Source organism: Aspergillus novofumigatus (genome assembly GCF_002847465.1).
Source record: "Aspergillus novofumigatus IBT 16806 chromosome Unknown P174scaffold_14, whole genome shotgun sequence".
Classification (NCBI taxonomy): Eukaryota; Fungi; Ascomycota; class Eurotiomycetes; order Eurotiales; family Aspergillaceae; genus Aspergillus; species Aspergillus novofumigatus.
In genome coordinates, this window is record NW_020194287.1 from 29,163 (window position 1) to 56,098 (window position 26,936).

Below are 26,936 nucleotides of genomic sequence, written 5' to 3' on the forward strand. Positions count from 1 at the left end.
ATCGGCTGCCTTTGTATTAAGCCAGGCTTTCCCGCTGGCCGGTTATATCGAATACACAGCCTCGAAAAAAATACATGCCTCAACGCATGCTCAACAGAAGCTTTACACATTCGACACAATGCATCGCCCACTCCAGGTTGAACGCCTGAATCTAGTTGTCTTGGGAGATCAGACGAACAATGTATCCCCGTTGCTCAAGAAACTATTGCTTAGCGCGCCCCATAGCGTCGCCCAGAGTGAGTTTATTCGCGACGCAAGCGCGGCGCTGAGAGCTCAATCTGATCGACTTCGGCCCTTTCAACGAGAACACCTCCCTGGCTTCAAAAGCATCCATGATTTAGCTAGGATCTACGAGAAGAGCAATGGAGTATGTCATCCATCAATCAGCAGTGCGTTGTTATGCGTTACTCAGCTGCTGCAAATTTTCCGGTAAGAGTTCACCAATCTGTCAGCGGCCCATTTGCTGTAACATGCCCTAATAACGCATTTGTACCATGCCAGATACTTCGAGGGACGAGGTCGTCGACCAGAACAAAATGAGCACATCGCCGTAGTCGGGTTGTGCACCGGATCGCTTGTTGCAGCGGCCTATGCTACATCAGCTTCACTGGATGACCTGAAGCTCTTAGCCGTGCCGACAGTCTCGATGGCATTCCAAATGGGTCTGCAAGCAGCGACGGCAAGCAGCATGCTGCACGAGCAGGGGAACCCTTTGGGCAGCTGGTCCATCGCCATTCCTAAAATGACCGAAGACGAGGCACTGTCAGCTCTGAAAATATACGACGCTGGAGGGCATCTATCACTCCGCCACCGCTGTTTTGTGAGCGCGGTTGGGCTCAAAAGTGTAACCATCAGTGGTTCGCCCCCGGCGTTAAGTCGTTTCGCAGAGAGCCTAACGGCGTCGCAGCCGTCCAGGAAGATCATCTGGCTGCCGATTTTCGCAGGATACCACGCCTCCCATATCCATACGGTGCTGGATTTTCCAAGTTTCTTGTCTCGATGCGGCATCGACGCCGATCTTTTATCCAGCTTCAAGTCAATTAAGACTCTTCTCTCCCCACTGACAGGTGAGCCGGTGGACTCTAATAGCGCTCTGGATCTGTTCAAAACAGTTGTCCATCACACACTGCAGGCACCGCTACGGCTGGATTTAATTGTCGACCGGTGTGCATCTCTGATCCGGGAAAACACAATAGCCTCCGTCAGAATTGATGCTGTCGGTCCAACTCCTGTGGCGGACAGTCTGGCAGCAGCGCTGCGTAATCGAACATCGGCGAATATTTCCACGCGGGAGTTAGTTGTATTAGAACCTGGCGTCGACCAGTATAAACCGTCTGCCGCCTTCAGTCAGGCTCCTTTGGCCATTGTGGGCATGTCAGGCCGGTTTCCAGGTGCCGAGAGCGCTGAAGCTCTCTGGAGCCTGCTGGAATCGGGTCTGGACCTACACCGAGTGGTAAGTGACTGCAGCCATTTGTTGACTAGGTGGAATAGACTCCTAACAGATGCGATAGATTCCAAAGGATCGGTTCGACGTCGAGAAACATGTCGACCCTACCGGTAAAGCCAAGAACACCAGCTGGACTCCGTACGGCTGCTTCATCGATCGACCGGGAGAGTTCGACCCGAGATTCTTCAACATGTCACCGCGTGAAGCTCTTCAGACGGATCCGATGCAGCGTCTGGCTCTTGTTACTGCCTACGAGGCCCTGGAAATGTCCGGGTTTGTCCCTGACCGTACCCGTTCTACGGCTCTCAGCCGCGTTGGGACCTTTTACGGCCAAACAAGCGACGATTACAGAGATGTTAATGCGGCCCAAGACATTGGAACATATTTCATCACCGGTGGCATACGTGCTTTTGGCCCGGTTAGGACCAGACACCTCCCCCTGAGTTCGAAATTCGTATATGGGCTGACATCGCTGCACAGGGGCGAATCAATTATTTCTTTAAATTCGGTGGTCCGAGCTATAGCGTCGACACGGCCTGCTCATCAAGCCTTGCTGCTATCCAGTTGGCTTGCACAGCGTTGCGGAATGGTGAATGCGATACTGCTGTTGCAGGGGGCCTCAGTGTGCTGACCTCGCCCGACTTGTTTTCTGGACTAAGCCGTGGCCAGTTCCTCTCTAAGACAGGATCATGCAAAACATTCGACGACGGAGCCGATGGGTACTGCCGCGCCGACGGCATCGGTAGCGTAGTAATAAAGAGGCTAACAGATGCAGAATTAGATCGGGATAACGTCCTAGCTGTCATCTTGGGGGCGGGGACAAATCACTCGGCGAACGCGATCAGCATCACGCACCCTCATGCGGAAACGCAGTCCAATTTATACCGCCACGTCCTCGGGCAGTCAGGCGTTGATCCATTAGACGTCGGATATATCGAAATGCATGGAACAGGCACGCAGGCGGGAGATGGTACAGAGATGCGCTCAGTTGTGGATGTTTTTGGACCCGAGCGCCCAAGTCGAGCTGAGGACAATCCTCTGTATGTTGGTGCAGTCAAGGTACGAGAAGTCCAACCTAGCTCCTGGCGTCCGAGTGCTGGTTACTTATCGATCTAGGCGAATATTGGACATGGTGAAGCTGTACGTCTTCCTCACTCATAGCGGCCATGGTATACAATGGATTAATGAGATGAACAGTCGTCCGGCGTGGCATCCTTGATCAAAGCCATTCTGATCTTCAAACACTCTGCTATCCCTCCTCATATCGGTATCAAAAATGCCATCAACCGCGGATTCCCTGATCTGAACGCGCGAAAGTAAACGGTGTCGATTCCCCAGAGTTTGAACTGCGGCTGACCTGACTTAGTGTTCGAATTCCGTTGAAGATGACGCCATTCCAGGGTAAACCGGGGAAGAAGAGGAGCATTCTTGTGAACAATTTTAGCGCAGCTGTTGGTTTTCCATCTGACCTGGCCTGTTGCGCTAATTATCGAGAGCTAACGAATTACCCAAGGGTGGCAACACGGCCCTCTTGATCCAAGAGGCGCCCACTCCAGTTGTCCAGCACGGCATCGAACCTCGGCCACTCCATCCAGTCACGGTCTCAGGGCACACGAAAGCAGCGCTGTCGAATAATCTAGACAAATTGATTGCATATCTGTCCGCAAACCCGAACACATCGCCAGTGGACCTCTCCTACACGACCACTGCCCGTCGCAGGCATCACGGTTTCCGGGTTAGTGTCGCGGAGAGCTCCACCGAGCAATTGCGCATTGCTTTAGAGCAGAAGAAACACTCAGTTATACCCGGCCTCAGCACACCACCGGTCTCAAGGCCGGTTGTTTTCGTTTTCACTGGGCAAGGTGCCGCATACCCGGCCTTGGCTCGTGAGTTATACACTATGTCGTCTCAGTTCAGGGCAGATATCGACCATTTCGATGGCATTGCTCGCCAGCAAGGATTCCCTTCGTTTCTATCCATCATCGATGGCACCGCGGTTGACCTAGACTTGCTTTCTCCCATACAGACACAGATCGGTCTGGTTTGCATCCAAGTAGCCTTGGCTCGTCTGTGGAACTCTCTAGGTATCAAACCAGACGCAGTAGTGGGCCATAGCTTGGGAGAGTATGCAGCCCTTCAAGTTAGCGGAGTGCTTTCCATAAGTGATACTATCTACCTGGTGGGATACAGAGCTCGCTTGTTGGAGAGCAGGTGTGAGATGCATTCACATGCCATGCTAGCAGTGGCAGACTCGACTTCCGTTCTTCAGACCGTTCCGGCCGAGGTTTCCTCACGTGTGGAAATCGCCTGTGTCAATAGCCCTCGTGAAACTGTCTTCTCGGGCGAAAAAGCTGCCATCGATGACTTAGAGGCATACTTGGCTGCAAAGAATATCCGGTCAACCAAACTCCAGGTGCCCTACGCCTTTCATTCTGCACAGGTTGATCCAATTTTGCATGATCTTGAAGAGGTTGCCAAAGTTGTGAATATGGGAACACCACACTGCCCCTTCATTAGCTCTCTAAAGGGTCTTGTTTTGGGTCCTGGGGAACAGATCGACGCCCAGTATCTGCGACAGCACTGTCGCCAGGCGGTCCAATTTTCAAGTGCAGTGCGCAATGCCAGAGATGTTGGGCTGGTTCAAGAGTCAACCATTTTCATTGAGATTGGTCCTCATCCAATCTGCTCGAGAATGGTACGATCCAATCTAGGAGATCCAACGCAGACACTCCCTACATTGAGGCGTAAGGAGAATCCTTGGAAAGTCATTGTTGGAAGTCTCACTTCGCTCCATGATATGGGTTTCAGCATTAACTGGTCCGAGTACCATCGGGATATCGAAGGGGCTTGTCGCCTGCTGACCCTCCCGGCTTATTCCTTCGAAAATAAGAACTACTGGGTTGAATACCGAAATGATTGGACACTGCGCAAAGGCGACCCGTGGCTGGCTGTCAGCAACGGCGACGAGGACAAGCCAGTGCCGAAGTTGTCAAGCTCTGTTCATCGCGTTTTAGAAGAGAACTACAAAGGAGCCAACGCGATCGCCGTGTTTGAAACGGATCTGTCAGCACCAGAAATCCATGCCGCTATCAGTGGCCATCGCGTCAACGGTTCGGCTCTTTGCCCTTCTGTAAGTAGATGGCAAAGGATATGTATCTGTTTAACTTAGAGGAGCTCTGCTAATTCCTCGCTCGCAGTCCATGTACGCTGATGTGGCTTTGACCGTTGCCCGGCACATACAACAGAAGCCGGAATCTGGATTCTCCTCGTCCGGGCACAATATCACTGCGATGGAGGTCCAACAGCCGCTGATCGTCAAAACCTCGAGAGAAGAAGAAACCAGGGTGTTGCGCATCTACGCGCGTGTCGATCGACCCTCGCAAATCATTAAAGTTGAGTACGTCGCAGCATCTCCTGGCCAAAAAGCAGAAACGAAACACGCTACCTGCTGCATCGAATTTGGGTCTCCTGAAAAGTGGCTGAGGCGTTGGTCACACGATCTATATCTGATCCAAGACCGCGTTGCCGCGTTACAGAAGCTCACGGACTCTGGAGAGGTCAGCAAGATCACCAGTCGCCTGGCGTACCGACTTTTTGCGAGTTTGGTGGACTATGCGCCCCAGTACCAGCGGATGGATCAGGTCCTGCTTGCGAGCAATCTGTTCGAGGCCACAGCGACAGTAAAGCTAGATGATCGCGGCGACGATGCGACTTTCGTCTACAGTCCCTATTGGATTGACGCTTTGCTACATCTCTCCGGCTTCGTCATGAATGGAAATGACACCCTTAACTACAATGAAGCGGTCTATATCTCGCATGGGTGGGAGAGTCTGCGATTTGCCAAGCCTTTGAATCCGCAAGGCCATTACCAGGCATATGTGAGGATGCTTCCCAGGGATAAGACGATGGTCGGAGGAAATGTGTGGATCCTATGCGATGGAGAGGTCGTTGGTCTGGCAGAAGATCTTCGTTTCCAGCGAGTTCCCCGCACAGTCCTGGACATGCTTCTACCTCCAGTTGGCGTCAAAAGGACGGCAGAGAGGCAATTACCCAAAGCTGTTCCACAGAAGCCTCTACCAAAGAGACCAACCCCGTCTTCAGATACTCAGTTGGCCGCCGTATCCTTCCGACCAGGTACTTCCCTCGATATCATTTCTGCCGAGCTCGGACTGGAAGCTTCAGACATTTCTCCGCATGATCGACTATCCGATTTGGGTGTCGATTCCTTGATGTCGCTGACCTTGGCCAGCAATCTTACCGAACAACTTGCCATTACAATTTCCCACAGTGAATTGATGGACTGCAATACAATTAGTGAGCTCCTGGCCATGCTGGACCAGAAGCAGGGTGGAACCACCAGCCCCCTGACCAACTCTTCAGCGGAGAGTGGCCAAGACAGTGGCAGCTCTTATGAGGCTTCAGACTCGTCGCAGTCGTCCGCGATGGTGGAGACTTTCACTCCTGATAGTGCCATTTCAGATACTGCAGAGTTAGTGAGGTCCATCATTTCGGATGAAACCGGCATCCCCACGGAAGATCTTGAATCATCTGCCGATCTAAGCGCACTTGGGGTCGATTCCTTGATGAGTCTTGCAGTCCTTGCAAGACTCCAAGAGGTAGGGGTTGAGCTGCCAACGGACTTCTTTCTAGAGAACAATACAATGAATGAAGTGTTCAGAGCTCTACCCAGGGTAACGGGCTTCGTAACGCCACGGTTGCAGGGCATTGAGAAAGTCGAAAAAGGAGACCAGAAACTGCACGCCGCTAATCACAACCAGACGGATGTCAGCTTCCGGGCCAGAGTGGTCCTCCTTCAGAAGCGCTCCAATCCCACGAGTACTGGCAACTTCTTCCTCTTTCCAGACGGCTCAGGGTCCCCATTCTCGTATGCGGCGTTAGAGCCCATCAGCCCAGACTTTGACATATACGGACTCGTTTGCCCATTTATCGACTCCCCGATGACTATACTGGCGGCATTGAAGCAACAGTGAAAATCTATCTCTCGGCCATCAGAGACCAACAACCTCATGGGCCGTACCATTTCGGAGGGTGGTCTGTCGGTGGCGTCTTGGCATATGAAGCATCAAGACAGTTGATTGAGGCCAAGCAGAAGGTTCAGTCACTGATCCTGATTGATGCCCCTTGCCCGGCCGTCCTTCCTCCGATGAGTTCCTCTCTGATCGATTACTTGGCCTCGAAAGGAGTCTTCGGCCAATCCCATGGTACCTCCGCGCCAAAAGCCGGAGAGAAGCGGCAAAGTCTCCTGAAGCACTTCGATTCGACGGTTGCCAATCTGGCATTGTACAAACCGAGGCCGATCATTCCACTCGTAGACACGCTGGAAACTTTGATCATTTGGGCCCGAGATGGGGTCAATGGTGATTCCAACGTTTCGGAGTCGTCAAATTCAACGGAATCCTGGATATTGGATAATAGAAGTGATTTCGGCCCTCACGGTTGGGAGACTGTACTACCAGCGCAGCACATTTCCACAGTCCCTGTTTCTGGAAACCATTTCACAATGATGGCTGGTCAGAATGTAAGTGCCTCTTATATGTGGAGAGAAGACTTCAGTTTTGACATATATTATCGACAGGCGGTGGCCGTGTCCAGCCATTTACAGAACCATTTCGCGGGCTTTGCATAATGTGGCGCAGAGGTAACACTCCGGCTAGCCATGTCCACAGAGCAGTGAAGAGAGTTGGAATAATAGGATGCTATCCTTGTCTACGCCTCAACTGTAATAGATGATACTGTCGAGGTCAGTCCAGGGAGTGCATTACTGACATGGTGAATTAGTTTCTGTTGTAAGCTGGCGGATAATACAGACACCTGATCAAATAAGAGTACAACTAGTGCAGCAATTCTATTCTATCGTTTCACATCAGCCAGATCTAAAGGGGTTACAATAGTCAACCGCTTAGCAAAGCCAACCTGTCTCACGCAAAAAAAAAAAAAAAAAAAAAAAAAAAAGGGAGGACAGGTATTTAGAAGCAGACGCAACAGCAGCGCGGTATACTGGTGAGCACTCTGTACTAGTGGGTTGAATGGGAAAGCACCACGCGACCGTCACCCGTTCTCGCATGGCTGCATGGTCGGGGACTTGGGGGCATTATTAGGCAAAGGAGCCATTTCATCCTTCGTGTTTGAGCTACCAACCTTAGATTCCCATAACACATCTGCTGCCCAATGTAAAGGCTCAGAAATCTACTGGACACAGGCTCCTTATTGGCCGCCGGCCTAGCCATAGATGTTTTCCTTAACGGTTTTACCATCCCAGATACGTCCCCTGCCGCAACATGATGAGTTAATTCAATCATAGTCATTGCAATCCCCCAACTTTGTGCCCGTCTCCTCTCATCCTCCCACTGGATGCTCATGATACTTAGTCATCTCAAGCACCCTTTAAAAATGGCCCTTGGTCACAAGAACGACCATCTCAGGACTATAGTCTGGGTCTTCTTCCCTCTTAAACTCTGCAAGTGTGATAACGGGAAGTGACCATTAAATTTTTTCGAGAAAGACAGAAAGAGGCTAATAAACAAAGTAACAATGCCCGTAAGATTGTGGACCATCAACAGACCCAGCACCCTTCTTGCGAGGCAGTGATATAGCCGGCAGCGACTAGCCCTAAGGAGTCCTAAAAAAGGCTGAGAGCTATGGTTTCGACCAGCGGTCAGTCTGGTTCCACGTCAACTAATATCGCCATCAGGAAGAGGCCTTCCATGGAGCCATGTTGATGAACGAAGAATAGGTCCGAGATCTGTGATGGACATTCTAGCTAAATTCAAAACTATCAGATAAAGCAAGCAACTTACCGCCATAGGCATGAGAGCTTCATTGACGCAGCCTACAAGTCCTAGTATCATGTTTATCACATACCACTGACGCAAAGTTGCCATCCTGGCTTGCCAGACTGCTGTGACAAAGTCGTGCAGGAAGTTATAATGCGAACTGGCCGAGCGCCACATTGAATCGCCGGTGGGATGAACAGCATAGCCCCAAGGGAAAGACCCGCCACCTGCATGCATATCTGTTTTTCAAGTGGTCATAGGTGAAACTGAGGTCCGTGTCCGCAGGTTCCCACCAGGGGACGGTGCTGCACATTCCATACCAATAAAGCTCAGGGACTGCACCTCCTAGCAAGACCGTCTTTCAGGACAGGGATATACGTTTACGTAGCAAAAGTGAGCAAAAACCCCAGAGCTCCAAAATAGTGAATCGCACAGCGTTGCGTTTATGTTCCAGTTCTTCACAGCTCCTGTCAGCTCAAGGACGTCAAATGAAGGCTGCTCATGAAAGGCACACCAGTGGCTGATTTGGGTCATATGAGGGTATCGGGCTAGTGTATTCCGTTCAGGTCCCCCAGCGACATCAAATATCGTCGTACCAGGAGGATCGTGCATGTTTTCGATGCTCCAAGGTTGCAGAATGTGGAGATATCGAACGACAGTTGGGTTTAAGAGAAAGCGAGAAACGTAGTCGTTAAGGGCCACAACAAGCAGACGCGCGGTAGTTATAGATCTATTGGAGAGTTGGTGTTATGTCCATGTAGCTATTTGCTGCCAATTCGAAAAAAATATGTAGTATAGCGCAAAAGTCCCTTCCTCGCGATTGAAGTAATCTGACGACGCTACAATATCGAAAATATATATATATATACAGAAGAGGCATCTGATTCAGCTGCAGAGATTTTCCCATGCACGACAAAAAGAAATTGAGTCTTCAGAGGATAAACAGTCCAACATCAACTCATATCCATCTGGACTACCTAAGCCTTGGCTTCGTGTTCGGCGCTCACCTCAATCAACTGCATTTCGCAGTCGCGCGACCGACGAAATGACCATTTCGTCTGATCCCAAAGGCCGTCAAAGCAAAAGCCTGGATGGAGAATGGTCATGCAGATAACAGCAATGGCAATCATTGCTCCCTCCAGAATCATAAAGAGCACCTGGTTGTTGGCTAGCGAACTGTGGAATCCCTCATTAAGCTCCGCCACTCGGAAGACAGATCGCACAAAGATGGTCAAAGTAGCAAGAGCCAGACCTAAAAGAACATAGTCAATTCTCCGTGCAATTAATCCAGTGGACTGAGAATGGTAGTCTTTACCTGCCAGGAAGGCCTTCCAGCGGAGGCTCTGTCGGAGCTCCCGCATGCGGGTGTCGGGGTTGAGGTCCTGCGGGTTCTTGATCACTTTCCAGGCGAAGTCGAGGCAGAGGACCATAAAGAGAGCCAGAGACGCGACCTGGCTAGCGAGTCCGGCAATCATGATGTTGATACCATCCTGAGCGAGATCGTACTGGTCGGCATCTGCGATGGAGGTGATGGCACCGCCCGCCGCCTGTAAGATGAGAGAGACCAAGTCACACCCAACGAAGACAATCGTGTATATTTTCGGACGGAGGCGAGAGATACTCTCGCCGTAGATAGTCACGATGCGTCCCAAGCAGATGTAGATGGAGGCGCTGAGGAAGGCTGGCCCGATGGTCAGGCAGATGAGGTACCTGTTGTAGGGATCAGTATTAGATCAAAATTGGCTGTGAACGGCGTGGTGACATACTCCAGATACGGATCGAAGCGGAAAGGATTGTTATGCAATTGAATCCGTCCGAGATACCCGATGATTTCCAAGACGAGGCCCCCAAAGAGACCTGCAAAGTAGCCCCAGGTTCGATAGCGGACCACGAGCACCGCTTGAGCGGCTAGTAGCACGACAAACAAGGCCAGATAGAAAGCATTGCCAGCCAACGATGGGACATAGTAGACATACGCCTCTGTAATCGGGCAAATGTCCAAAGTGCAATAGTCTGAGGGATCCGTGGAGTTACTCATGATCGCGAAGATGGAATGGGAATTGAGCTTGTTTCCTTTTTCAGTCTTCCTACCTGGATTGGTGACCGACGATACTTAACTTAACGACATTTTTCGTTGCCTGGAGCCTAGATAAAGAGGTCACAAACTTAGAAAAGCCATGTCCATGTTGGGGGTCTCATTGCAAAACGAACTGCAGGCCGGGAGTCCTTGTCCGTGTTGGCATGCCCGTCGGTACCTGCTGCGTCCAGGGTCACCCCGGCGTATTCGTGGCTAAGTATGAGACAATACTGATACGCACACATGCACTTGGATGTAACTCAAAACATGAGTGGCATCGGTGCTTGACTGAGTGGATCTGTTTAGTGCGATTGCCAAGAGATATCGTCGCGCGGATGGCTGGGTTGATCCGGACACAGACACAGACAAGGACACGGACACGGACACAGACAAGGACAAGGACATAGGACTGGGCTACAGACACAGACATGGTGATATTATGGTTGTTGATTTGTTGCCAACTCGTTCTCATAGACACGCTCGGACACGGACGCGGAACGGAATCATCTAACCGCCCCACAGGCACAATGCAGGCCTAAACTGTCTAGAGTGCTGCTATGAGCTGTGCTGCTAATCAGATTTCATCTTCATCTTACCTGTCAGGAGTTGCTTCACACACACTAACCAACGTCCGTGTCTTGGCGAATATGGCTTTGTCGTGGGGGCAGAAATGCAAAGGGCCCAGCTAATTACTGCTGATGGTTGATATTTTTTCCCTTTCCGTTTCCTCTGACCATGCTCTGGGCTGAGAATGTCTTCTCTTTCTTCAAATTTCCGGCTGTCTGAGTCTACCAGCACGATGCTCTCAAGCGGGAGACTGAAGCAAGTTCACCGACGCACTCTGGATCAAGTCTTGAAGTGCCAGTCTTGGCTTCCAGCTCTATCATTGTCACCCAAACTGGAGGTCATCTTGACTCGAGCCCGTCAAGGGCCCCTGATCTCGTGTCTATCGGTCAATCTGCTCGTGGTATGCCTATCATGGCTCGTCTCTTTCCTACAATTCAGAATGATGTTACATGCCAACCTCGTCGCGACTGAGGACCTGCTCCCTAACGCAAGCTGGGCAGCTGGGCTCCAAACAGCACACATCGAGCCCGTCCAATGGGCCCCACCATCCACCACTGATGAGACGGCGATGTTGAATAGCTCTGTCGCCGGCATCCCCCAGGTCATTCATCGGATGTGGCAACACCGCACGTCGGAGACGCCAGAGGATTGGACTAACGCGACTGCCTCCTGCCGCGATCAGAACCCCGTTTACCGGCAGTACCTGTGGACATTTGAGACAGCGCATCAATTCATACGCACCCATTTCCCCTGGTATCTTCCAACATATACGAACCACCTTCTGCCGGTGCAGCGGGTCGACGCGCTTCGCTACTTTCCTCTTTGGCACTACGGTGGCGTGTTTCTCGACCCGCAGATAGGATGCCGCCAGTCTCTGGAGCCGCTGCTGCTGCTAGGGACAGACAAGGGCCAGGCCCAGGCTCAGGCTCTGTTGCCCCAGAGCTGGCCGTATGGCGTCACCAATGAGTTGATGGCGAGTACGCCGAGGCATCCGTTTATGATCAAACTGGCCTTGACATCCCACGAACATCACTGGTCGGCCATTCCGGCCTATTTCATGGCCTTGGTCAGTTTGGGACCTGTCCTCGTCAGCCGCGTTCTGGCCGCGTGGCTCCGGTCTGTTGGCGGTGCGCCGGCCGCGCTCGCCATCTTGCCATCGGCGCTCTATGATGATAAAGCAGAGCAAGCATTTTTCTTACGGTTCGAAGGCCAGATGCCGCATGGAGATGAGGTTGCAGTTTCATTGCATATATTCGGCAATTGGCTCGGGTGGTGTGGAGCGGCTGTGTCGTTGATTATCATGGCTTTTGTCATCTTTGGCGTTCGGTCCTGACCCAAAATGCGACGAAGACAGGATGTTTCTGATACACCGGAACCATTTGTATAGATCACCGAGACCTATCAGGTTGTGTTATCTAGTTTAGGTACACCATAGTATAGTACTGTGAATGAGCTTTCATCCCTGTGCAAAGACGTCTACTCAAATGCTGCGGGTCCTTGCGTCATCCAGCCTGCAAAAAGGTCATCAAAAGCGGGACTGGGAAACAACCCTGGCCATTGAAAATCAAATTCATCGCGTGGGATGGTAGGATAACCTTCTAGCTCTTCCTCCGATGGCATTTGAGCGATACTTGGATCAGACGAGCCATCCATGGCGACCGCGAATGACTCATTCTGCTGCGATCGCGACAGTGTCCGACTTTCAAACCACCATTGCGCCCGAATTAGCCGTTTCTCATAGTGGTAGAACACATCACGGTCCTCGTGCATCCATATGGGATGTGACAAGCGCTTGGATGCGCAGGACGCACCGGCTCAACATGTTTGAGAGGTTCAACGCGCGGGTCAAATCGGCCGTGTGAGGGTGGATGGAGGGCTCCGATGCGGCGACCACGAGCTTGCAGGCCAGTGTCACGGCAAAGCCGAGCTGGATCCAGCCTGCATTGTTGAAGGCAACTTCGCGACGGAGGGGAAGGGAGATATAGAATTCCAGCAGCGTGCGCGCTGCGGTGAGACCCATACGTAGAGATTCGACCTGGAAGGGCGAATCATGTCGTGGATGCTGGGCGCTGGGCTTGTAGTCGAACAGGATGACTTGGCATAGATAGAGTTCCACCGTATGAAATTGCATGAAGAGGAGATCTAGAGTCCGAGTGACATGTCGAGGAACCAAGTCCTGTCTATGGCCGTGCGGTCACCTACGGTTTTCGGTGAGCATAAATGGAAGCTGAGCTCGATACAGATCCAGTTCCGATCGAAGCTCGCGATAATAGCATTCAAGTGTATCTGCGTGATGGTTCTCGGAGGCATGCTGGGAGGATATCAGAAGGATCTTTTCGGACAGGCGCTGAAGTTGGACGATGTGCAGTAAGTGGCAGTCCGAGTCATATTCGGCGTCCGATGCCAGGAGTTCACACGAGGCTTCTAAATACGGAATGTATGAGAAAGAAGAGCGCTTTTGCAAGATCTGCGAGATGCTGGAAAAAATCTTAGCTTGACCTGGCGGACCATTCAGTCGTTACTCTGCCTTACCCAGACGAAAACCAGAAAAATCCAATAACAGCTCTTCTCTCTTCTCTGCCCCATGAGATGGCGTTCTGGTCGGCTTCGCCATCAAAGTTCACTCTTGTTCGCCAGAATCGATCTTCTGGGGCACGGTCGAGCTGTAGATCGGTGATGATGCTGATTCCGAGATGCAAATACTGGGAAAATCGGCGTGGCCTTGAGTGGTACTGGCACCTACGTCGAGTTGAGTCACCATGACCGGGGAGAGTAACAAGATACAAACAGCGGGTCTCACCACGCCAGATGGACCAAAATACCCTGGAGCATCTCAAATGTAGCAGGTCCGTCAAAGATCATAGAGTGACTGATCGCCCGCTTGACCTCAAGCTCAAGTGTTCGTTGGAGGGGCATGTTGTCATACAACGCCGCTGTAAGAATAGTGAGAAACAGAAAGGGCTTCTCCTTGCGCAGGGCTGTTGCGGTCGCTTGCGGTGGGATTATCACGAACGGGCAGTACGGCATGAGGGTGGTTCGATACTCGTGCAGCAGCCGGTTCGCCGCGTCGATGGTCAAGTGTCCCTTACCGATCACATCTTCGGGTTGTGTTGGCGCACTGGCAGTGCTTTTTCATCGATACTCCCTTCTGACGCAGTTGCACTGCGTGACTGTGCGAGGAGTCGGTCCAACTTGGCTTCCCGCAAATCGATCCTTCGATCCTTGCTATCGCTTGGACTGGCAACCCCGGTCGTTCTTCGCCCGTGCTGAAAATGACAGACCTTCCCCAAGCGATCGCAGCTAATCATCATTAGTCTTTTTTTGAATCGAATTAGTGAGTTACATGGCGCAGACCGGTCGCAGCTCCCTGTGGTGGTGGAGCGAATGCATCGGATTTTGCCTCGTGCACAGTTTTGACAGGTCCGCGCGGAGCCATTGGAGTAGCGGCTCGCCCTGGTGTGGTCACTCATCTCCCGACATTACGAGGCTGTTACGCCAGTTGCAGTGGTGATGAAAATGAAACGATGTGCTCGGCGGGGAAGAAACAGTGCTTTGGTGCGGTGTAGGCGGTCGACTCCGGGCTAATAAAGAACCCAGCCGCAAGCGCAAGGTGGCGGGACCAAAAGAAGGCTACTAGCTTGATAATGTCATAGGTCAGGCAAGCCAAAACAATGAAACTAGTCCGCTCTTGTACACAACACACACTGAGTGGAGAGATTACTATTACTAAGGGGGATTGACATATGAGTTCCGCGGCAAGGGGAATGATTGGATTGATCGAAGAAGAACAAGCTGCTGCTCAATGAGCGATTTTGCCACCCCTAACCGAGTAATGCTCAGGGCGAATCCATCCGAAACATATCAGTAGCATTTCAGAGTTATTGTGGATGTTAAGTTATGTAACTACAGTATGGCCTTGTACGCATTTGATGGGTCCTGAGAAGCAAGGGGAACCAATCTGAATTGAGATAATAGAGATGATTTAAGAAGAGACTAAAACATCGAGGACTTGTTGAAGTGTCCTTGTTTATAGAAGTTAGCAGTGGTCAGAAAGGGCCTCGAGCCCCTGTTGCAGCTTCGACCAAGATGGTCGAGTTTCTCCGCCAGGTGGAAGACCTTACCAAGGACCTCTTGTCGACGCCATTGAACGACTGGCAGGATGAACTCGATGCCCTCCGTAAGGAGATGCAGCCCATCAAAACGGCCATCGAACCGCCAGCGAGGCCTAGTGTTCGTACGTTCGCAGAAGTAGCCGCGAGTGCGCCAGCGCCAGCGCACTATCTCTCAAGCAGCTCATCAAACAGCTCACCAACGCGCCCGGCGGAGAGGTGGCACGCGACCGAGAGGTAGTAGTATCTGTAGGCGATCGCTCGCAAATTGGCGCATTCCGCCGCATGACGCCGGCAGAACTCACCAAACGTGCGAACAGGCCCGAGCGAAGGCAGCGAGATCAACCGAGGCCCTACCTCTCGCGTCCGTGATGATCCTCGCATCGCGCCAGTTGAGATCGGGTGATCTCCGCTTCACTATGCGCAATGCGAAGGAGGCCGAGATCATGCGAATGCGCCGTGATAAGTGGCCGAAAGGCCTCTGCAAAACGGCATTCGTACACATGCCGATGTGGGGAATAATCGTCCATGATGTTAACGTCCGGTCCCTCGGCATTGATAAGCCGTCAGTCGAGGAGCTCAAGACGGTACAGGAGAAGGTGATCAAAGACCTACTAGCGAGCAATGTTCATAGCTGGGGAGATGTAGAAATCAGCAAGATTAGCTGGCTACGCATACCGGACAGGAAGTCAGACTCACTAGTTGTTGAGTTCACCTATGAGCAAGCTCTGCCTGGCCCCATCAGGCCCTGGGGTATTGGTGCTGCAACCCCCTGTCCCAGCCATAATATTACCCTAGGACTATAGCCCCTGCTGTCCAGGCAGTATAATCTAGGTATTATTCTATTTATCTTATTATACTGCCTCTATCTATATTAGTTATAGAGCCCTAATCTACTAGCATAGCTATAGAATTAGCATGCACCTATTAGGATTAGCTTACTATAGAGATTTTACTAGGTGTATAACTCCCTACTAGGGCTATCCTACTTCTTATACCTAATAATCTAGGTCACCTAGCTAGCCTGCTTTACTGCTCCTAGGTCCTATTCTTATATAATTATTTATATTAAACTTAGTACCTATTAGGGGGTGGAATCTTATGCTAGAGGTATACCTCTACTATAGAGATATATATCTCTGCCTCCTGCCTAGTTTAGGCCTGTAAACTAGCAGTCCCCTTACTCTTATAACCTAAACTAATAATTTAGCCTAGTAATTTAGCAGCCTCCATTATTAATAACCACTATTAACTATATACTAAGAAAAAATGGGTGGGTCCGCTGCGCAGCGCAGATGGAATGCAATATACGCCCATAAGGGTGTCTACGCAGGCCATTTACAGTCCGCAACTATTTCTTAGTACATAGGCTCGGTTTAGTTTTCAGCCCAAATTTTAAAACAAACATAAACAATGTTTTCTTTTCACGTGTTATTCCCCTATTTCAGTCCTGCTCTTAAACCTATGGTCTGTACATCGCCTGCATCCCTCTTTTTCTCATGCTACAGGATTTATCATGCCCTGGTGGAAGTGGCTAGCAGTTAATATTATTAAGTCTATCTATTCTCCTAGACCTTCATGCACCCATATTGCGGCTAAAGGCTTCTAATACTATACCTATTGCAACTGCTCAAAGCTATTAGAGGACTATAAAGCTATAGTTCCATACCATAACCCCAGTTCCTAGCTATACACCTATTACTATAACTGCTGTGTTTATATAACTACCATTCTAACAGGCTGTTGCTTACTAGATGACAGCTCTCAGAGTATTAAACCTATAATCAGCCTCCTCACATTGCAGCTAAAGGCTTCTAATTCTATATCTGTTGCAACTCCCTAAAGGCATTAGAGGACTATAAAGCTGTAGTTCCAGACTATAACCCTAGTTCCCAGCTATATAACTATTGCTATAACTGCTGGGTTTATATACCTACTATTCTTAATAGCCTGTTACTTACTAGATAATAGCTCTTAGAGTATTAAACCTATAATCAGCCTCCTCCTGAAGCTCCTAATCTGCCCATACCAGATAATAATACAGATGTCCCGCGGAACCCTCTGGCCTATTAGTCTGAATTATATAGGGTAAAACCTCTAGATATGGGCTGTATAGAAGCAGAATATCTATATTACAAGGCCTTATATTAGATTAGAGAGTAGGAAAGTGGTTCTTTACTCCTAAGCCCTATTTTTACAAAGTGTTGCCTTAAAGGAGCTATAAAACTATCTCTAGTCTGCACTCTAAATTAGTTCTGTGAGCTTTTCAGTTCTGATGAACCACAGGCAGTTAAGTTCTGTAAGAATATTCATTACTATAATAGGGCTCTGTGTTTTATATCCATAATTTATAAGAATAATGAGCGCATTTGGGGGGATACAGCCCATTTTAGATCCATAGGCAGTTATATCATCTTTAGGGGCCGCTAGTACCTGCTGATAGCCAGGATCCCTAGTTCGTGCAGGTTTATATATATAATGCTGCATATGGCAAGCAGCTCCATGGATGCAGGGATTCACAACTTAATTACAGCCTTCTAGGTGAGCTTATAGACATAATGCATGAGTATAATCCCTATATTCCTATATATTAATCTGCTGTTGAGTAGTTGAGTACTATAGAGGTCTGCTCTATACCTATATTAGTCCTTTTGTCTCCTGAATTATGGTTAGTTCTAGAAGAGGGTGCTGACTATTATTGATATAATATGCCTATATCTGATGAAGTTATGGCTATTATACCTGATTAAGGTGATGGTTACAGCTGTTGAACTTTCTGAGACATTATTCTATGCTATCATCCCATGCTAGAGAGGTTAGGACTGACCCATATCCATACTAGCCACCTGGCTTACATCCCTCTATAGTATCTACTTATCTTCCCGTGCGGTGAACCCGGTTGGAGTTAGGATCTATAGTTGAATGATTCCAACAGCTAGCATGAAAATAACCATCTAATAGCCTAAATGTTCCATTCCTATCACATATTTAGTTATATTAATGAATATAGTCCTTGGCTACGGGCCAGTTAACTCTGGTAATAGTATTTGGTTGATGCCTGGGCCATGGTAGAGCAAGACCATTTAGACTAGCTGAATGACCATCAGGATGATATTCAGGCTGAAATATATAATGGGCTGGCTAATATATTAGCCCATGCAGATAGAGATATCTCTATTCTTAGGGATATAGGTTATAAAGTGGTCTTACCATCATCCTATATAAGAAGCCCTTGCTACATGTAATAGATTTACTAGGATGCTATAGCTATTTACTAGTTCTATAGTCTACTATCCCTCTTTATTACCTTCACAGCTAATCCTAACTGGGAGGAGATCCAATAGGAGCTTTTTCTTAGGCAGGCTGCAGCTAATAGGCCTAACTTAATTATAAGAGTTTTTAACTAAAAACAGGCTGATCTGATTAAATAACTGTGTAATAAGTATATTTTTAGCACTGCTTTCAGTCAGTTCTATATAGTTAAGTATTAAAAATGCAGTCTGTCACATCTGCATTTAGTCCTATTTATAGAGAACTGTGATTGATTTCTTATAGTTAACTATATAGATCAGGTTGTTTCTGCAGAGCTTCCTAATCCTAATACAGACCATAAGCTCTATAATTTAGTTACATCCCATATAATCTACAACCCTTGCAGCCCATAATTTAACCCTATAGCCCTATATTTAGGCAAACATCCAGATATAGGCAACATTTACTATACAAAGTGTTTTCTAAAGTCTTCCTCTAATGATACCTTTCTATAAGATAATAGATACCCTATATATTAGTGCTGCTGCTTGCCAAACTACACCTTTATAAAGACTTTATAGTCTGGGAAAGAAATTTAGATTAATAATACATAGGTTATCCCATATAATACCTATCTCTTAAAGTATTATAGAGCCTATATCAATATTAAGGTCTGCCGTGGCGTTAATATTATTAAGTATATTACTAAATATATTTATAAGGGCCCAGACCATACTACACTATAGGTTAGTCTAATAGATGAGATCAGTAACTATCTAGAGGCCTATTATATTAGCTCTGCAGAGGCTACCTAGCAACTTCTATAGTTCCCAGTCCATCAGGAATGGCTGCCAGTGCAGCTGTTACAGGTCCATACATCCAGGCACCATTAGGTTCTGTTTCAGGCCACTGATAACCCAGACTGCATCTAACATTAGATAGATGATTTTCACATAATACTTATAGCTTTCTTCTAATACAATGAGCATGCAGCCTATACAGGCTTGACACAATATCTCTACGCCCAGATGCCCCAGAACTTCGTATAGGATAGCAGGGGGAAGGTCTGGCAGCCCTATTAGAAAGGCTTTATAATTAGTCATATATATCATTGCAGTCCTACACATAGTGAGAGGTTCTATGTACAGCTGCTTCTAATAGTAAAAGTTAGACCTACTTCCTTTAAGGACCTCCATATAGTGGATGGCCTGTAGCATGCAACCTTTAAGTTAGCCTATAAAGTAATAGGGCTACTAGAAGATGACCATAAATGGGTTACAATCTTTGAGGAGGCATAAAACTTTACTATAGGTTCTTTATTATAGAGCCTTTTTATTATTACATTAACCTTTAGAGATATTAATAATCTATTAGAGCTATAGGATATATTTAAGGATTTTATCTGCAATAATCTCCTGCATGCTATTAGCTGTATGGAGAACCCTCCAGCTATTACAGCACCTTATCTAGATTATAGTTTATTCCTACTAGCTTGGATTCTAGAGGAGCAAGGCAAAACTCTGCATAATTATGGTCTACCACACTTTTATAGTGTGTGGGGAGATTGCTATGAACCTCTAGTCCTATAGGGAGATCTAGCACCTGGAAACTTATAGATAATAGCTGCAGACTTGGTCTCTAAGCTAAATAATAATTAGCAGAGTTGCTTTAACCAGGTTATTATAGCTATAGAGGGTCATTCCAGCCATAGTTTCTTTGTGTAGGGTCCTGGCGGCATGGGGAAAACCTTTCTTTATTAAGCTGTATACTACTACCTATGGTCTTATAGATATAATATTATCTGTGTTACTTCTTCTAGCATTGCAGCCTAGCTCCTGCTATATAGATATACTACCTACTTAGTCTTCTATATTCCACTTAAGTTACATAAGGTATTAACCTATAGTATTTTAAAACAGTCTATAGCAGCCCAGTTCCTCTATAGTGTTAATTTTTTTATCTGGGATAAGGTTCTAATATAGCACCATCATGCCTTTAAAGCTATATCCTAGTTACTTTTAGACCTATATAGTGACAGTAATGGTCATCTAAGCCTAAAGGTCTTTGGTGGCATGCTAATTTTAATGGGTGGAGACTTTATGCAGACCCTTTTAGTTATTCCTAAAGCTTCATAGTCTGTTATTATAGCTGCTTGCCTGCAGAGATCCCTGATCTGGCACTATCTAATTCTTCTATAGCTCACCCATAACATGCGGCTGCCACCTACAGGTGTGAATTATAAGTTTGCAGACTGGCTAGAAGCAATGTCCTATAATAAATCCCTATATAGCTGCATATACCTGCCTTTATACCTCCTGGATAGGTGTGTATGGTCTAGGGAAGCTCTCTATAAGTATATGTTCCCTGCATTAATGTTAGCCATGCCTGTGGATCCTGAGTTCTAGGCTGAGCGCGCCATCCTTTGTATCTATAACAGTGGGCTTACAGAGATTAATGATAAGATCATGGACTGCCTGCCTAGTGAGGCCTTAGTCTGCTATATAGCTAATAAGGCGCTTATAGGTGATGTGGGAGAGCAATTAGAAGATGTCCTATAGGAATTCCCCTATATAATTAACTTCCTAGGCCTGCCGCCGTCCATTTTACACCTTAAGAAGGGAATACTAATAATATTACTCTATAATCTACAGCCCACTGAAGGTCTTTGCAATAGCACCTAGTTAGTAATAATAGAGCTACAGCCACATGTTATTTAAGCTTGCATTCTTATAGATAATTATAGTAGTTCTGTCCACTTAATCCCCTATATTAAGCTATAATCTAATGAAGAAGACCTTCCATATATACTAGAGTATATATAGTTTCTGGTCTGTCCTTACTTTATAATTACTGTTAATAAGTCCTAGGGTTAGTTATTATACCTAGTTAGTATTAATTTATAGCTCCCTGCTTTCTCCTATGGCTAGCTATATATAGCTTTATCCTATATTATAGATATCTTATAACTGTTAATTCTATTACCTAGTGATAGTAACTGCACTAATAATATAGTATATCCAGAGGTTTTACAGTCTCTACAGTTATCTACTTGAGTTGGGAGATGATGTTTATTCTTATAATATATTGTATTCTAGCTGTTTAACAACTGCAAAGGCTGCCTTTAGTATTATAAAAGGTAAAAAACAGGCCCCCCTCCTATAGCCTGTATAATCTACTTACAGCCCTTTCTACTTCCTTTCTTTCCCTTTATAGCCTTTCCTTTGCCCTTCTTCTATAACTTCTGTAATACAGCCTATATGGCTGTATTAGTAGCATCATCATCATCCTTATCTTTGTCATCTTTATCCTCATCATCTTCATCATCTTCATCATTATTATTACGCCCTGTAACCAACGCCTGAAACCTAGCTTAATCTATAAATGTTATGGTATACAAGTTAGCAGCAACTACAAGGCTAGAGAGGCCCCCTGCTGTCTACTTAAAAATAGTTGCTGCATTAAGCATAGTTACATGCATATGGGCTGTAAAATCCATGCTAATCCTCATTATAAGCACCTGAGCTAAATGCAAAGTGTTATTATTAACTACTAGTAGCTGATCCTCCTCCTCTACTTCTTCTTCTTTATTATTATGCTGGCCCGTAGTAGTTCCTTTGCTAGCAGTGGTCTTGCCCTTACAGGCCTTCTTTAAATTAGATGGTCTAGGTGTAGGGCTGTTATTAGCTGCCTTGGTGTACTTATAGTCTGAACAGCAGGCAGTGGGGGCAGCTAATTATTATATATAGTTAGTATATTGCCTGTTGCAGGTGCAAGGGGAAGTATTACTGACTGTAGAGGGAGTATTAGGCACCTGAGGAGTTGTAGTAGCAGTTACTGCAACTATCCTTTAGCTTATCAGGCACAACTATACAGTCCTGAAATAGACTACACCCTACCTGGCAATGGCTGCACTCTAGAACCTGTAACTATCTAACCACCTGTCCTATAATCACCTCATAATTCATAGCCTGCTCCCAGTTTGATGCATACAGCTTCCTAATACTGGGCCAAAAGATAGGTTCACGCGCAGCAGGCATCTCAGCAAGTTCTGATATAACTATTAAAATATTCTGCACTCCTGTAAGATTGAGTGCATTGGCTACAGAGGAGATGACATCAACTGGGCAAGGGGAAGGGGGAGGAGGTGTATTACCATCATTGCTAGTATTAGTTATCATTACAGATTATATATCAGTGTTGACACAAGGAATTTGGTCTGTATAGGAGGTGCTGGTAGGCGCAGAGATATAGAAAAGAGAAGGACTTACAATTTTAGAAGCAGCTAGGGGAGGGCTGTATATTTATACTAAACCAGTTCTTATTATCCTATTCACTGTGATTTAATTCAATACCTAATTTGTGCAATAATACTACCGCCTACTAATGTGTTTCTATAGCCTGGCTAATGTGATTATACAGCCCTATTATCCCCTAACTGGTCATATTATTATTGCTTAATGCCCTATTGTTCTTTGCTTTCTATATTTCATTTCTTATTCTGGACTGTAATGAAGTTTTCATGTTGTGTTACACATTTGTTATTCTGCCTCTACAGACCGCTTACCTCAAGCCGCCGAGCAAAGCGAGGATCAACAGCTTGTCTATATACTAAGATCCCTATTCTAGATGCTAGGTAGCTAACCATACTACTAGGGTCCCTATTAGATGGTTCTTATAGGGATCTAGCCCCTAGTACTAGATACAGTAAGCATAGGATTAACTAGACCTACTATAGCTGCTAGGGATATCCTACCCTACTAGTGGTGTTGTGCGCGGACTGCACGGCCGCCCATACTAATTAGGGCCGACCGCAGGGCCTGGTGACTGCAGTTTCCACATCCATTCCCCATCTAGTCTAGACTCCACAGCAGGACTCCATAGTCACTCCTAGACTCCATGGGAATTGCCTATCTCTCCATCAAATCTTCATCTTTTTCAATGATTGAAAATTATTTAATAATGTGAATCCGCTGCATTATAACATTCCAGTATTAGATTCAAGGATATTTGCTAGGAAGGTGGTCAAACCAGGGGGGAAGGCCATATGGTTGATATGTTGAGATTTTTTATTGGGGTCTGCTAAGATGACTCTCTGCAAGAAGTATAGACCCTCAGGCCCTATACTAAAGTTAGTAGGGTGGAGCAGAAGGTCAGGTCTGCACAGAGTATAGAGTGTAGCTTAATTAGTTATAATCTACATCCACTCTGGAGTCTATGTCTACTCTAGAGTTAAAGTTCCCTTAAGCAGGAGTCTTATTAGTTATAAGTATTATCCTCACCCTAAGAGCATCTTTGCCAGTCACGCGACCCCACCATGATTAATTAATTATAAATTAATTAATCCATCCATCATCCTAATGTGTAGGATGGATCAATCGATCAACCATCCTTATCTATATAGTAGGAAGTAGGATTAAAAGTTACTAAGAAGTATACAGTGAGGTTCACTCTCTAGACTAAGGATTAATCTCTATAACTTTCCTCCTGCCCTCACCCTACCATCTTATAGTTAGGTGACCTGGGTCTTGCCCCCTAATCCCCTAGAAATGTATACATTTTGTTAAGTTTTTACCCCTAATAATTCCCACCCTTCAGGATGGCTTGAGATCCTAATAAATTACCCTAATCACTACTATCACTACTATCACTATTACCACCATTACAGAGGATGAAGACTACCCCTTCTCAGGAGAGCCTTCAATCGACAATGGTGCTGGATAATTGTTACGGCACTGACACAGCCGCACTAGTACAGGGCGGGTGTGACAGGCAGAAACCCAAGAATCAATGATCACCAGTCAATCCCGGAGTGATCAGGGCACAATCCAGAGAAATACTTAATCTAGATAAACTTCCGCAGAAAAACAGTTCAGTAGGGCATAACTGAACATGTTTCCCAACAAACCGTTATCACGTGACATGGTAGATGGGTATATAGAATTAATAATAGAAGGGTATTATAATCATCTACTATTCTACCACCATACCACATATCACCACTATCACCTGGAGGAACTATGGATATATAAGGATATTTATTATTACTATATCTAGCACTCTTAGTTTAGTTCCTCACATTTAATACAAGCTATTCACTTGAGTATAAGTTCACTAGTCTAATTCATTAGTTACTCTCTTACTACTAAGTATACATACTTAATAGGCCTTGCTTCTATCTCTACTGTTATTATTCTTGTATTACCCTTGGTTGTCCTTAATCCTATTCAGATCATTGTACTGCTGCATCATTAGGCTACCCAGTCAGTAGGCCTTAGATAAGTATTAGATATAGTCCAGGGACTATATCACTCTATTCCTAAAGTAGTTAACTAGCAGAGAATAGCAGAGACAGATCCCAGGGTGTAATAAATTAAACACCATATAGTATAAATCACTTTGGGAAGTTTAATTAACTCTTAACATCAAATATCATAGCAGGAAATGCACCAACCCCTACTAGCTTAAATATTAGTCAGGCAGGAACTCTACAGCAGCAAGCAGCTACACAGCCCCAGATTATAGTAGAAGGTCTGGTAGGTATGATTAAACAGCTCCAGGAATATATCTAATAACTAGAATAATAGAATAAAACTCTGAGTAGGTGACTAGCAGTCAAATCTATTAAGATCTAACCACCAGAACCATTTAATGGAAATCAGTCTAAGTTGTAGGTGTTTCTTATATAACTAGATATATATATCTAGATGAATAGAGAGAAACTTACTAATAAGGTAGATAAAGTTTTATTTATAACTACTTACTTAACAGGACTAGCCTTTAATTGGTTTAAACCCTTTATTAGGGATTATTAAGAATACTCTGTAGACTTATAAGATGATGAGATGCAAGCCATATTCACTAGCTATACTAAATTTAAGAAATAACTTAAAAGAACCTTCAGTGACATTAATAAAGAAAGAAATGCTAAACAATAGTTATAGCAACTTAAGCAGACAGGGTCTGTTGGGGAGTACACATCATAATTCTAATAGATTATATCCTATCTAAACTAGGATGAGGATATAAATATTGCATAATTTAAAGAAGGATTGAAGCCAGAAGTTTAGGAAAGGTTAATCTAGATGGAATAACCTAATACACTTAATAAGATGATCAAGCAAGCAGTTAAGATTAATAATAAACTATAAGACTTCAACATGCGCAAAAGGGAGTAAAGTAACTAGAATAGCTTTAGTAATAGGCATACTATAAACTATTAAGTAAATAATAGGAGGCCAGCTCAGCTACAAAGCTAAGGATATTCAGATCCTTATAGACTATAATTAATAGAATTAGATATAACACATTTGACACTCTCTAGCAAGGAGAGAGAATAGTAATAAAAAGAGAAACTATGCTTCTAGTGCAGGAAGCCAGGACATATGTCTAGAACCTATAGATAACTACCTAGGAAGGGTAAGCAGGGAGACAGAAAATAATTACAAGCTATAAAGGAGCTTAGTACCATAATTAGTAGAGATAGTTATAATACTACTAGTATTATTAAACTAAAAAAGGTTGATGAATGACTCAAAAAGCTATACAAGGAATGTATAAACTTAAGTAATAAAGAAATTAAAATAGAGCTTAAGAAGGAAGACTCCACTAATTATGAAAGTATAAATAATAACTAGCCTATTAAGGACTTAAATGTCCTTATAGCCACTAATTAGGAATCACTAATCAGCAATAAGTATAGCTCTAATAAATAGGAAGATATTATGCCTGAAGGAGTTATTCATTAATTAATAGCACTCTAATAGAAGATTAATTAGGTTATCAGCCCTGATTTAGAAAACACCAACTAGGATGAGCCAGATTAAGAGGATTTTCCCACAATAGATTAGGCCATAATTAACCAGCCTATTAATCTACTTAATGAAGAGTATAGAACTTAGTGGGTGGGCCTTAATTCCAACAAGGAGCAGCCCTAGAAGATTCCTAAGACACCTAGAGATAATTCCCCATAAAATAATAATAAAGCAGATCAATATGCTGTATAGCTATAACAGCTAGATAGAAAGTAGTTAGCAGAACTAGAAGTATACTAACTAAATACACAAATCCTTGAGAAAGTTAAATAAGGAGTAAAAGAATGCATATATTAAAACTTAGAATATTAGACTTAAGTTAAATCTTAGGAATAACACATAACACACTATAGAAATCACACAGTCTATTATTAAAAATGTAGATAATAGATAAACAAATACCACTATAAACTTAGGAGGGTATTAGAAAAAAGACTACCAGGACCATTTCATAGGAAATACAACTATAACTAGTGTCTATATAAATACTTCTAAGGACACCCACAACATGAACAGGTGCTATAGATTACCTATTACAGTAATAACTGCAGCATCTATTATAATAATAAGTACATGGCAAAGTATTAGCCATTAGTACCAGCAATTATAAAGGAGAACAACACTTATCTATGCTAGAAGCTTAAATGCTCTTGCAAAGGATACAGATAACACCTAAAATATAATATAATACATTAGATGGCATGCTTTAAGGACCAATGCATAATACACTACTAAGGTAAATTAGCTAGAGGATATTTCCCTGTGCCACCTCTAATAATCAGGGCACTAAAATAGGAAATAGAATACCTCATAGTAATAGTGCAACATAGAAAGCACTTAAAGATAGTTATAAACATTCTTAATTAATTAGCTAAAGTG

The 26,936-nt window shown here is 45.5% G+C and overlaps 7 protein-coding genes across 7 annotated transcripts; 3 read left to right on the forward strand and 4 right to left on the reverse strand.

Moving 5' to 3' along the window:
• Positions 1–118: 118 nt before the first annotated feature.
• P174DRAFT_508179 (type I polyketide synthase) lies at positions 119–7,308 on the forward strand (the record flags this gene model as incomplete). The annotated part of the gene is made up of 10 exons (XM_024831429.1): positions 119–429; positions 502–1,453; positions 1,512–1,865; positions 1,928–2,506; positions 2,564–2,587; positions 2,645–2,763; positions 2,942–4,577; positions 4,645–6,434; positions 6,461–6,986; positions 7,044–7,308. The coding sequence occupies 10 exons, from the start codon at positions 119–121 to the stop codon at positions 7,092–7,094; spliced, it is 6,342 nt and encodes a 2,113-aa protein (XP_024677063.1). The 3' UTR covers positions 7,095–7,308.
• Positions 7,309–8,123: 815 nt separating this feature from the next.
• P174DRAFT_436142 (uncharacterized protein) lies at positions 8,124–8,853 on the reverse strand (the record flags this gene model as incomplete). Its single annotated transcript, XM_024825982.1, has 4 exons — positions 8,124–8,210; positions 8,266–8,297; positions 8,330–8,480; positions 8,620–8,853. 4 exons carry the CDS (start codon positions 8,851–8,853, stop codon positions 8,124–8,126), a joined length of 504 nt encoding a protein of 167 aa, XP_024677064.1.
• Positions 8,854–9,127: 274 nt separating this feature from the next.
• On the reverse strand, positions 9,128–10,364 carry P174DRAFT_516535 (RTA1 domain-containing protein). Its single transcript, XM_024832345.1, has 3 exons — positions 10,008–10,364; positions 9,557–9,951; positions 9,128–9,493 (listed from the first exon to the last, which is right to left on the reverse strand). Exons 1-3 carry the CDS (start codon positions 10,277–10,279, stop codon positions 9,219–9,221), a joined length of 942 nt encoding a protein of 313 aa, XP_024677065.1. The 5' UTR covers positions 10,280–10,364; the 3' UTR covers positions 9,128–9,218.
• A 753-nt stretch (positions 10,365–11,117) lies between these two features.
• Positions 11,118–12,218, forward strand: P174DRAFT_380351 (glycosyltransferase family 32 protein; the record flags this gene model as incomplete). The annotated part of the gene is made up of 1 exon (XM_024822969.1): positions 11,118–12,218. One exon carries the CDS (start codon positions 11,118–11,120, stop codon positions 12,216–12,218), a length of 1,101 nt encoding a protein of 366 aa, XP_024677066.1.
• Positions 12,219–12,361: 143 nt separating this feature from the next.
• On the reverse strand, positions 12,362–14,628 carry P174DRAFT_465140 (fungal specific transcription factor domain-containing protein; the record flags this gene model as incomplete). The annotated part of the gene is made up of 7 exons (XM_024830504.1): positions 12,362–12,646; positions 12,672–13,027; positions 13,088–13,362; positions 13,418–13,624; positions 13,686–14,012; positions 14,039–14,338; positions 14,591–14,628. The coding sequence occupies 7 exons, from the start codon at positions 14,626–14,628 to the stop codon at positions 12,362–12,364; spliced, it is 1,788 nt and encodes a 595-aa protein (XP_024677067.1).
• Positions 14,629–14,949: 321 nt separating this feature from the next.
• On the forward strand, positions 14,950–15,800 carry P174DRAFT_473460 (uncharacterized protein; the record flags this gene model as incomplete). The annotated part of the gene is made up of 2 exons (XM_024830632.1): positions 14,950–15,119; positions 15,178–15,800. Exons 1-2 carry the CDS (start codon positions 14,972–14,974, stop codon positions 15,798–15,800), a joined length of 771 nt encoding a protein of 256 aa, XP_024677068.1. The 5' UTR covers positions 14,950–14,971.
• Positions 15,801–21,499: 5,699 nt separating this feature from the next.
• P174DRAFT_436147 (uncharacterized protein) lies at positions 21,500–22,424 on the reverse strand (the record flags this gene model as incomplete). Its single annotated transcript, XM_024825983.1, has 4 exons — positions 21,500–21,604; positions 21,719–21,975; positions 22,033–22,057; positions 22,182–22,424. The coding sequence occupies 4 exons, from the start codon at positions 22,422–22,424 to the stop codon at positions 21,500–21,502; spliced, it is 630 nt and encodes a 209-aa protein (XP_024677069.1).
• Between the last annotated feature and the right edge of the window lie 4,512 nt (positions 22,425–26,936).